The sequence below is a fragment of the Vidua chalybeata genome, chromosome 2 (genome assembly GCF_026979565.1).
Source record: "Vidua chalybeata isolate OUT-0048 chromosome 2, bVidCha1 merged haplotype, whole genome shotgun sequence".
In the NCBI taxonomy this organism is placed as follows: Eukaryota; Metazoa; Chordata; class Aves; order Passeriformes; family Viduidae; genus Vidua; species Vidua chalybeata.
The window spans coordinates 105,583,586-105,596,281 of NC_071531.1; the positions used below are offsets into that span (position 1 = coordinate 105,583,586).

The window sequence follows — 12,696 nt, forward strand, 5'->3', positions numbered from 1 at the left end:
AAATAAAATGAGCAGTACACATATATAACAGAACACAGCAAAGTGTCACCTTACAAGACCAGTTTAGCAGAATTCCCTTCCCCCTCCACCAGTGTTCCAAAATCACACAATGTCTAAGATTATTTCATGATTGTTTTTTTTATGACTGGCTCTGGTGTTCTTCAGCAGTGACACTGTCCTGTGATCCTTGTTACTTGGGCTCAGCTTTCACACCACGCTAGTCCAAAGGCATCTCTTGAATCCCATTGTTCAAACCCTTTGGTATCTAGCAAGTGGTGACTAATATTACTTTCATCGAGCACTAAATTCAGTGTGCTATTGTAATTAAACACCTCAGCCACATAACCTCATGTCAGAAAACAAAGCATCTGAAAAAATAGAATATTTCTCAAAAAAAGCAGAATATGCACATTAAGATTTGGGTAATAATCCTCACTATGAATATTTAGATCCTCCAAACCAGTATCTAAACAAGCAGTATAATGGCACTGTACATTAACAGTACAGCCCTGGGCGTAGATCAGAACAGTATTTCTCTTTCAAAAACCCCAGACTTAGAAGCTAAACTAAATCCTAAAAGCAAGAATGTTGAACTATTAGTTCATTTCTAAAATAATAGGAAGAAAGTGTATTGAATAAAATAGTCCTGTTGTCTGGATTTTTTTTTTTTTTTTACATCTTTCTAATAAATGTAACCAGAAATCACGTAAGTTCAAAGACTGTGATAATTAGAAGCTGCTTTTCTGTGGACATTTTGAAATTCTGTTGCCTACGGTAAGTATTTCCTATTACAATATGACCATATAAAAACATGCATAAAATTGATTGAAAATACATGGAATTTACCTGCTGGGAGTCATTTGATTTAAAAGCATCTTTAAGGATTTCAACTGCTCTTGATGGATCAACATATTTTCTCTTTGAACCAACTAGAAGTGCAAACAGGTACCTCAATTCACGCATGAAAGGCAGATTCCTATGTTCCTGTATGTGAAGAATAAAAATATTTAACAAAGTGATAACAGAAATCTACTAAACAGAAATGTTGCCCAATAACCTGAGTAATGTCAAAATAATATATAAGGTTACTGGTAGTACTACTAAGGTAATGCTGCATGCCTTTTACTTGTCAATGTTACAAAATAATGCAGTTCTCTGGGAAGAAAATTCCATTTCAGAAACTAAAGGTTCCTTGAAATCCTATCTAGATGATACTGTTTGTCTTGAAGTGGGCCTGAATTGACAACTGGACAAGCAGAGTTGTATTTAGGACAGAAATGTTCCTCTCGAGACTTACAAAGCCTTAAGTAATGCCCTGCAACAATAGGCATTATTTTATTGAAATCAGTATTCCTCTGTGTTTCTAGAAGAATTTCTTGTGAGCCTACACACTACTCAGCACCTTTTTTAAGCTTATTTTTCACTGAAGACTAAACTTCTAAGTCTACATTAACCTTTATTATTTCTCTTGACACAAGTAAAATAGCCTGCTCTCCTTGCCACCCAATTTTGAAGTACAGTTCATGTGACTATGGCATTCTTCTGCTGGTTTCCAGAAAAGAAGAAATACTTTCTGTCTGCATGATGAAAAACAAATAAATTGGAACACAAATACCATAGATTAAATCACAGGTTACAAATGCTGCAGAGATTGAATATCTACTCCTGAGTAGATAGTTGGCAAATACTTGTGAAATTAAACCCCATGTAATATCCACTTGTATTTAGAACAAAGTATCAAAGTCAGCACAGATGTCTGATACTGGTCAAACTGGAATTACTTGATGACAAACTATTTCACATGCTCATCAGACAGCAGACTTGTTTAGTCACTCCTGTGTCAATCCAGGAGGCATAAAGCTTTTTGTATGTAAAATGTGGTTTACTTCAGATTTCAAAAGTGCACAGTGAATTCAATGTGTTCCACATAATATCTAGGAAATACTTCTACTCGTGTAAATCTCTGAATTTAACTTGCTCTTCTAGTCCACCTTGCAAAACACCCGCCAGTCATAAACACCGTTCACAGAAAAGGCTGCACTTAAGTGCCACCCTAATTCAGCATCAAATCATCCTAATTTAAGAACAAAATCAGTCTCCCATTTAGATACTTAAAGCACTATATAACAAAAGAAGGAAACAAATTGCAAAAGTTGTATTTTTCTTGCTGTTTTCTTAAAGTGTTCTATTAAAACAAAAGGAGTTTCAACTTTTAGATACATTTTATGAAGATGCTTCAATAGCAGTGATAGTTCATATGCATAAAATAAATTATTAACCACAGAATTCTCTAGATCTTACCTTCTTTTTGTTAAATCTGAAGTACATAGGCATTATTATAATGTACATAGTACATCATTGCATTACCCAAATTTACACTACAACTTTGGCTGAGTTTTAGCCGTACTTGTAGCCTTAGCTTGAAAAACTGCCTACCAATATAAGTAGTATTACTCAGAACAAATATCTACAAAGGCTACCAAAGTTCTCTAAAACTAGGGAAATCCTTGCTGCTTTTGAAAAAGCTCAATTTAATCCATGAGACATGATCCTTGACCAGAACAAACCTAGAATCTTCAAAATAAGGTGGACCAATCCCTAAGATAAGGTATTGAGTTCCACGAAAGAACTTGCACATCAAAACAAAGAACTGATCAAGTGATCACAGCACAGCATACTGCTCTCACCTCTAAAGCATCCTGTACATGCACCAACACAAAAAAATATTAAAGTAAGTTTTTAAGTAAGCACTGTATGGAAATCTCATAATCTAAGACATTTTCCATTTTATCACCTATCCTGGCTGCATAAATAATTTCCTAACACATGACGGAATAATTTATTATTAGAAATGCTTTTAAAGCAGTCTACATATTTAATACACAGCAAACATTCATTATGGCCAATCAGTTTGCCAGGAGAGTCAGATAATTATAACATTTCAGTAATATCAGAATAGGCGGAAGGATGTGCTAACCTGGAGTGCAGTAACCCCTCTCCTCTGATAATAAAATGTTTCCTGAAGACATTACTGAGGCCAAATATTTAGCTGGTCTCAGTGTGAACAGCAAAAAGATCTGTTCATGTGACAGCAAGGTCCAAGAGAACTGGGACAGTAAAGAAGCTGCAGCAACTACAGAAAACTGCATTTGTTCTACAGAAAGAAACCAAGGAAGACAAATTATTTTCAAATTAAGAAGAGCAAGATCAAACTGAAGATTTCAAGTGTATGCCCAAATCCAGAAATTCAAAGCCCAACTAGCAGAGACAAATAAGTTTGGGCTATTGTTTGTTTGGGGTTTTTTTCAAGTAAAAATTTATACCAATCACTTCTGGATTAAAAAGTTTACATGCCTAATTATTCATAGCATTTGGATTCAATACATTGATGGGAAAGAACCAACACCCTGTTCTGCAATATTCCCTGAAGTACAACCACATGCTTTAATTCTAAATCAAGAGATTGTCATGACCCCAGCATTAAACTCTAATTCCCACCAACTGGAAGAACAACAGGATGTAAACCCAATTATTCAAAATCTGGGATTATTAAAACATATCCTTTATTAGGCAAGGAAATTTGATCCTGGAGAATGTTGGTCACATATGGTAGTTAATACAGGAATAAAAATAAAAACGAAAACAAAACTGAAGCAAAGTAATTTTAAAATAAGTAAGCAGTTGGAAGTAAATTCCAGGGCTTTACTTTTTTTGCTACTGTCAACTGGTAACTTATATTACAACTCTGAATCAATTTGCCTCTAATTGCCTTCACTTACAAACAAATAAAGACACCATATTTGGGGATATGCATGCTTATGTCTTCTATGCATCTAAATTCCAACTAGTGCAGCGATCCCTTATCCTAAATTCTCCTCAATCCTTTTTCAGCTGTAGGTAAGACAGATGAGTACACCAAGTAATAATGTTACTTCATTCCAGAATGTAAGTTAAGAAAGGAGAGGACACCAACTACTGCCAGAGATTCTTTCTAGCAGGCCGTCAGAATGCAAGGTTTCTGCCCAAATCCATCCACTTGTCTGGTGTCACATTATTTCATACAAACTTATTGTCTGTCATGGCCAGAATTTCTAAAATAAAGCACTTTGGAACAGCTGAAGTCATTTGGCTGCAAGTGTCAATGCTTGAGCAAGATATTTATGAAGACAACAGCTTGTTATCAGCTATTTCGTACCACTTTTTAGATGCCAATTGCTTTTTACGTGCTGAAAAATGAACATAGAATTTCTGAGTACTGAAGGATATTAATAAAATTACATGATGAAAAATTAAATACTGAGCAGAAAGGCTACCTAAAAATAAAAATTTAAAAACTTTAATACAACTATTTGTAAAGCATGACTTATCTTTCTTATTAAAATACACTGCCCCATCCCTACCTTGTGTTGCAAACATTACCCATGTTTTCTTTTCACACCATCTCATGACCTAATGCAAATATGCTTTCCAACCAAAAAAAGTGACCTCTTGTACTTTGAATGTGGTGAGGAAAGAAGAGGGTAGGGCAGGAGAGAAATTATCCAGGCCTGACTGAACATTCAACTTCCCTTTTATGGAACATACCCAGAGGTTTAGAAAATGGACGTTGTCTTCTCTTTTCTGTTTTCTTTTGGTTCTCTAATTACAGCTCTTACTTTTGATAGTGAACATTCCAGAGAATCCTGAAGGGACAAACAACTAAGAACAACACACTTGCTTCTTTAAATCTGACAGAAAGGGGCAACAGGCAATAGTCTAATTTACTGTGAGAGTGGTGAAGCCCTGGCACAGGTTGCCCAGAGAAGCTGTGGATGTCCCATCCCTGGGAGTGTTCAAGGCCAGCTCGAATGGAGCTCTGAGCAACCACATCTAGTGGAAGGTACACCTGTCCATGGCACAGGGGTTGGAAGTAGTTAATCTTTAAGATTCTTTTCAACCTAAATCATTCTATGATTCTGATTTCTGGATATGCAGAAATTCATTGCTCTATAAGACCTTGCTAAAAATCAGGCAACCAGGTGTCTTCATAAAGGCACCTCCTTCTCAATTTCTTCCTTCCCATTTCATAGCATAGAAACCACAGGGCCCCCCCATTGCATCTGTCCTCAAAGGAGGCCCATGAAGGAAGAAAACCTGATCTTTGTCCCCCACTCCACGACCATTTCCCCTTGCCAGTCTGAAGCCACAAGCAACCTAAGCCAAGGCCTTCTCCTCCCTAATCCTATATGAGTACCACGGAAAGCATGAGAAAATTTATACTTATAATCACCACCTGAAAAAGCCAGAAGAGACAAGCTAATAAATGAAAGCTCAATGACCTCTAAAACCCACGCTGATGTGAGCTAGAGAACAGTGCAAAATTCAAGTACAAGACAGAAATGCCCTCATCAGCCACAAGAGGAAATCAGCTTTTTGTTTTACCTTTTGGTTTCGGGGTAAATCTTGAGCATTTGCAGGAGGATTGAAATTCAAAACTAGTCTTCGAAACTCCAGTAGGTTAAATAATGACTGAAAAGAAAAAAATTAAGAAAACCTTTAAGCACTCGTACAAACATTACAAAACTCTTCCAAATAAGCCTTAGCAAAACAAATGAAGTGTCAAACATATGCAATGTTAAGTTTTGTTTCAGAAGGCAGAGTATTGCTAAACATATTTTCACCAGAAGACAATTACTTTTGCCAAGAAAACAGCGTAATAAAAAATATCTCTGCACTTAATCACATAAAAGGAACAATAATTTTACATAATAGGCAAATTACATTTTACAACAAGAATTTTATGAATTGTATAACTGTCAGTTTTCAAAATGACATAAACATTGTTTAGCCATCTAAAATTTATTTTGTAGGCCCTCTATCATCTACTCCTCAGTGCAGAGAGTACATCTCTGCATGTCCAACCTAATTCCACTTGTATTAGCTGAACATTTTGCATTCTGTCCTCTCTTCCCATTCCCACAAGATCTGAGGCATGCACATTAGTGTAAGGAAATTGGGTTACACAACTTTGCAGGTAAGGGACTGATAGCATTCCCATTTTATGGACACATGAATAGACAGGTGTCTGTCTAGGACAGCAAAACAGGTGACTGCAGGCACCCACAAAGAACTCCACAGTGTAACACAGAGCCTGGAGCCAAGAGAGTACAAGAGCAAGATGACTCTGGGCTGCAAACAGTAAAAGTCTGACACATTGGGCTGAGACTTGGAGGCCTCAGAACTTGTGGAATTGCATCGCTGCTTTTCTGTACAGACAAAAATCATCTTAACTAAAAATCACTTCATTACAGAAGAGCATTTTGATGAAGACAGAGTAGGAGGAAAAGTCTGAAGTACCTTAAACATGCTCATCAGAGAAGTACAAGAAAGATCTGCCTTCCTATTTGTACTTTCTTGGGTTTCCAATCTATAATTAACACTCCTCCCACTCTATCATATATGTTAGCTACTTGTTTTGGAAAGGCAGAGTTTGCTTACCTCAGGAATAGACTTTGATCCCAGAACTTGTCCTACCCATGTAAAGACTTAAGTCACAGATCACATCAGTTTAATAGGTTTTCAACACCACAGTGCCAAATAAGTGAAACACAAATTGTGAAGAGGCTCTGTACTTATTCCAGTAATTTAGAACATATTGGTAGGAAAAAAAAAGGTTGTGAAATATTGCCATGTTCCTGATTCTCCTTGTGAAAGAGCCTATACAGACTCTAACCTTTTTCCATATCCCATAGTATACAGTATCCCCAACAAAACAAAGAGGTTACCACTCTCACATTTCTTTTTAGATTTAAAAAGTATCAAAAACATCAGCCAAAAAAGATCTCTCTGACCCTGCTGAATCAAGGTAGACAACTGAGTAGTCAAACCTTTTTCTTATTTTGCTGTTCAAAATACATGTTCCCCTTTTATCCATCCTTGTAGAGAGGCGATTAAAACAGAGTCCTTTGTTTACTTACTCAAAGCACAGAAAATGTTAATATTTAATTCAAGTGTCAGTCTAGAAGCTGATACTAATTGAAGTTATGTCTCATGATGTAACAGCATTCCACTGGTGGGTCTTCAGCACGCTACAAAATAAACCAGCTGCTGAAATATAATGTCCAAAGGCTGAATTCTCTCCATAACTAATCCAAATGCCATCAAAGTGCCAAGCAGCTGAACAGGACAATTTCATAATATAAACACACAAATTATGTACAGAGAATTGCACACAAGTATAGCAGTTTTGCTCTTTTCTTCTTCAACCTTGTATTATTCAAAATTTCTTATGCAAGATGTTTAGTTGTTAAACTTCTTGCCAGAAAAGCTTACAATGTGCATGGTTGTTGTGAGATGCAGCAGAACCCTCACAGTTTATCTGCTGCCAACACCACTAATGCACACAGGACAGTGTCACACTGTAGCTCTCCTATAGTGAGCTAAATCAACTTAAAGAAACTGCTACCTTCATTTAAAAAAGATCATTCCCCACTTTAAGTGTAAACAAGTGCCTGAAACCAACTGTTTTAGTGCCTGAAGTATCTCAGTGAGGAACCTGCAATTCTTCCTGAGCTAAGGAGATAAAAAGGAGCTCACCTAAGCCCAGCAGAGACCTCCAAAGGCCAACCACCCAGAGGCCAGAAAGGGGTGAGGCAAAACGCTTTCTAGTTTTCAGAGCCAGCTTTGTCCAGGCTGCCTGCACCCAGGGTAAGTGGTCCATGAGGCAGAAGCTGCTCCTCTGCAGCCACCAAGAGATAAAACACACACTGTCCCTGGCCCAAGTGCCATGCACTGGCCCTAGCCTAAAGCTCCAAACACATTTGCTTTCTAAACACACTGCATGGAGCAGCACCTCACCTCTTATGCATTTGGCTTCAGCTACACTGAAGGTGTAGGAGTCCCACTGCAAGAAAACAGGCTGCATCTATAAGGTGGATACTTCACATTTACTGTCCTTGTTCAAATATCTTTACAATTGACTAAAGTATGCAAAACTTATGCATGAAAGAAAACCTCTCTACAAGGTGGGTTTGTGTTTTTTTTTTTTTTTTCCCCAATGCATTTAAATAATTTAAAAGCTGTCATCTAGAAACTTGATTGAGCCAAGCTAAGTTATACCAATTCAAATTGCCATGAACATCAACAGATTTTTACAATACTGCCTTGTATTCTGTCAATTTTGGGGGGTGAACAAGACAGTAAAAGTAAATGAGAATAAACAAGAACAAAAATCCAGTCTCAGTTTAAGGCATTCACACTAACAATACTGAAAAATTAATACAAGACATTGTGGCTTTCCCCTGCTATAGATAGCTATGATGTATTTTCAGTCATACCAGAGAGAACTAGGTAGACTTGTAGCTTCCATACTGTAAGATACTAAAACATTCACTTTCATGAGTAATGTTTACTTTGAATTCAAACACAATTTCTGAATGCAAGTTGCCTGGGTTTCCCTTAAAACAGTCTGCTTATCCCTTTTTCCCCCCTTAAAGTCTAGGATTATCAAACATAACCTTGCTAAAGGTTATGTTAGATTATCAAACATGACCTTGCCAAAATTTAAGTTGACTGAGTAAAGAATTAATTCTTAACATTCAAGAATGGTGATGCTGCATTAGTGCTGCAAGAATATAAATTAGTCAGTATATTAAATCTATAAATGCCTGGCACACAACACAGGTCATTAAAAGCCACCAGCAGAGTCCTAAAGTAAAAAAGTTAGTGATACCAGTAACACTTAGAGAGCAGGAAAACACTTCTTCTGAGTCTAGATACAAGATAACCCAACAAGCTGCTGCAAAGAGCTTCAGATGGGCTCTCTGGTGGACTCTTGCAAGTTTGTAGCATCGGGAACTAAACCCAGCTGTTTCACTAACAGATTGATGAAAACATTTGTTTCTCTTTGACTACCAGTTTTGTATTTGTTTCCAGCACTGAGAACAAAAAAAAAAAAACAACAAGAAAAAGGCAAGAAAAGTCCACAAGAACTGTGCATTTTTAATATGCATCACCTTCATACAAGTTTGCATGAAAACCTGAAGTTTGTAAGACCATGAACAGAGACAGCTTCCCACTGAATTTGCAAAGGTTAAACTTGGAAGGACAGAGAGAAGACAGAACAGAAGGAAGAAACCTAAAAACTAAATATATCTTACTAGGAGAGCTTAAAAGTGCTGAAAAGCAACTCTTGGCAAGAAAAAAGAAAAGCATGTATTCCTATAGAGCTCCTAAACAAATACCTTTAGGTACTAGCATTTAGCTTAAACATGATCTTGTATAACTTGAAAACTTATCTGCACTAGCACAGCACAACACCCATTTTCCTCATTTAGTCATTTGGGGCCTTTTATGCACTTCAGTTTGGCCTTTATTTATTTCCTTTTTTTCTTTAAAGCCACAAAGCCAAGACTATCTCTACCTTCATTTTGTGTTACAAGCAGAGAGCAATCATCATTACTGTTCTAATAATAAAAAGCAAAAATTGAGATCTATGGCATAAAGTATATTATTTGGAATAGTTTTCCTCTGCCAACATGACAAATTAGATTTATGTTCTTACTTCACTTTATAAACTATTTAGGTGGTTTAAGGTATATAGAGCCAGTTTTAGTGGGGTACATTGAGTATTATTAGGGTTAACATTCATGTTAATAACTCAAATCAAAGAAAAACACAGAGCTATGGAATATATGGTCTTACCTGCATGCATTGCCATGTTTCCTCCAATATAATGAAGAATTTGAAATTTACTAGTTATCAATATTTGAAGTGCTAAGGTTCAAAGTAAAAGTACTCCTAAATATTGCACAAATTAGTGGTTTAATACTCTTGCATGCCTCTGAGTATTACTGTCCAAAGCTCCATATTGCAAAAACATGAACTGCTGACAGCTGAGTCCAGTTCTCACAAACTTGCAAGCCTTTTGGACTCTATATCCCTATATCTTGAGAGAATTGTGATTGTTCAACCAGTAGAAGAGAAGGCTTCAGGGTAACCTAACTGCAGCTTGCCAATACCTGAAGTGAGCCTACAGGACAGATGGAGGTCCTGGAGTGACAGGACAAGAGGGAACGGATTCACACTCACAGAGCAGGTTTAGATCAGATATTAGGAAGACATTCTTTACTGTGAAGACGATGCACTGACACAGGTCCCATTCCTGGAAGTGTTTAGGGCCTGGCTGGATGGAGCTCTGAGCAACCTGGTCTAGTGGAAGGTGTCCCTGCCCATGGCAGGGGGTTGGAAACAGATAGTATTTAAGATCCCCTCCAACCCAGGCCATTCTTTGGTTCTAATTTTGAGAATCACTTCTCTCTCCTCTTTAAGGCTTTGCAGACTTTTCCTATTTATTGATTTTTTTTTCCTTCTTTATAGTTTATATTCTTGAAAGTACTTTCTTACAACAAAGTCCATAAAGTGGTTGCTTGCTGCTACTGCACCTATTACTCTGTTGGGCACAATGCTCCCTTCTACCCTGCTCCTCCTTATAACTTACTCTGGGGTTGTCTCCCACTCCATCTGTTCGTGTCTTATTCCTGTTAATTGGTAAATCCTGTTTCCAGAACAGAGAGTAATGACAAGCATTAAGAAAATTAGGAAGTCACCCAAAACATAGTTTTGTGCTTCTTTATATACACTGAGGATCTGTCACAGTCCAAAGCTTCTCTCGCATTCTTTAGAAAATTTCACGTAAAGAAGACAGAAGGGAAGTGAGCAAAGCAGCTTCAAAGCTGGGACTTGAGCAGGTTCCTGTTCAAACTTTACTGTCAAAGTATAGTTAGAGGAGTTGTCTTTTTCTTTTCTCCTCTGAAGCAAAAACCCTTACAGACAGATATGGCACTGCCTGATGGCTGAACTTCAGCACAACCACCCCACATATACAGTGGTAGTGATGAGGAAAACATTTACCAATTTGAGAATCACAGATTCAATCCCAGTTGTCAAAAGCTTTGGAACATACCTCTAAAAGGGCATTTTTATTTATAAACAAACAACCAATTAGCATTCCAAACTGCTGAAAAGCTAGGTATAAATTGCAGTTTTAAGCTATCATGTCTTACATCTCCAGAAGGCTGAGGTGCAACAAGGAAGAAGATGGAAAACAGCTTGCATACTGTTTGAGCTCGAAAGTCAAACTAAGACCTCTAGCAGGCTTGGGTTAAGTCAACATTTTAAACAAACAGCTCACCATGGAATTACCAGCCTGCATTTAGAGAACATTTACTTGTTTATAGCAACAAACTCAGAACATAACTACAATTCAGAAGACAGCTAAGTATGATATGTGTCCAGAAGAATTCACTTTATGCTTGTGTCTTGGCACATACTAAGAAATGTCAACCAACCACTTCTCTACAACATGGTGAAAGCAAGAAAAAAAAATTCTGTTAGGACAAAAAGTCACAGCCAACATTTCCTTACATGGTTACAGTTTTCAACTTCTTGCCCAAATTAAGTGATGCAAATTTAAATAACACACCTAAACAATCCATCCTGTATCCTTTATTTTAATTAAATGAGCAATTATTTAGGAGTCAAAATGAAAGCCATGATCCACTAAAGCTTTCCATACCTTCGCAACAAATTTTGCAATATTACAAATCACTAAATGTAAAGTAAGAATTCAAAATATCACACAAGCAACCTGAGGGAACCAAAGATTACAGAAGCACAAAAAGCAGGAAAAAGAATACCCTGTCAGCAAATATCACAGGATGACTGAATTTGGAAGGGACAGGTTCACTTTTCAGAGAAACCGAGGGAGTGACAGAGGAGTGGAAAACAAGAAATTACATTTCCAACATCATTACTCCTCTGCACATGAAACTCTACAGAGCAGTTTATATCATATCCCCCACCAACCCCTGCCTCAGGCTGTCCCACAGTGTAAATAGTGGAAAGAAAATATTCCATCAATGACCATTTAACTCATACGGGATTTGAGCACTGATTGTTCTTCAGCCTACAACCTTGCACTGCATGGCCAGGGAAGTAAGGGACTCATGTACAATGTATAAATGTGCACATTTAATAGTATAATCCTAGGCTTTTTGGTATTAATGCACTACCACATCATCCATCATAATCCTTTCCATCCATCATGACAAATAAGAAACGTAAAATAATGTAAAATTTAGATACTTGTGGTAGGCTGCTTTAAATAAGAACAATATTGGCAAGTAGCTGAGCCACCAAATGGGAAGAAAATACTTGTTTGATTCTCACCCATCAAACTGGTTCACTTCTTCCCAGAACTAAAAGTTTAGGATCAAAGGAGATCCTAACCCCCAATATACTGACATTAGGAAAACAAGAAGGCTGCTCCCAAACACAATGCAACAGATTAAGATGCCAGAAGTGCTGTTAGGGACCCTGAAAATAAAAGTTAAAGAGCAACCCTGGAGATTTTTCATTCAGCAAGCTATGCACTTTTGGGGGAAAAAAAAAAAAATCTCTCCTCTGACTCTTGACAAACTCATGGGGAAAGCGTGTGGGGATGCCAAGCCCCAGCTGTCCTGTTAGGATACCTCATTTGGTATAGGGAGAAGCTGCAACCTGGCCTTCTGGAAATCATGAGACTGGGGAAGAGAGTGCACATGGTACATGAGGAATGGCACTGGAGAAAGAGGAAACAGCAGCATTCAAAATACAGTTTTCACTGATTTCCCCACACACACTTTCCTTCTCCCACAGAAATCTACCTTTGCACACTGT

General features: G+C 37.4%; 1 protein-coding gene across 3 annotated transcripts in view; it reads right to left on the reverse strand.

Annotated features, from left to right (window-relative positions):
* USP25 (ubiquitin specific peptidase 25) overlaps window positions 1-12,696 on the reverse strand; it is an 88,130-nt gene that overhangs the window by 33,152 nt on the left and 42,282 nt on the right. For all 3 annotated transcript variants that reach the window (XM_053969097.1, XM_053969113.1, XM_053969105.1), the window contains 2 exons: window positions 5,422-5,508; window positions 847-984 (listed from right to left, as the gene is read on the reverse strand). In XM_053969097.1, coding sequence (XP_053825072.1) covers window positions 847-984; window positions 5,422-5,508 — 225 coding nt within the window. The remainder of the gene's footprint in view (window positions 1-846; window positions 985-5,421; window positions 5,509-12,696) is intronic.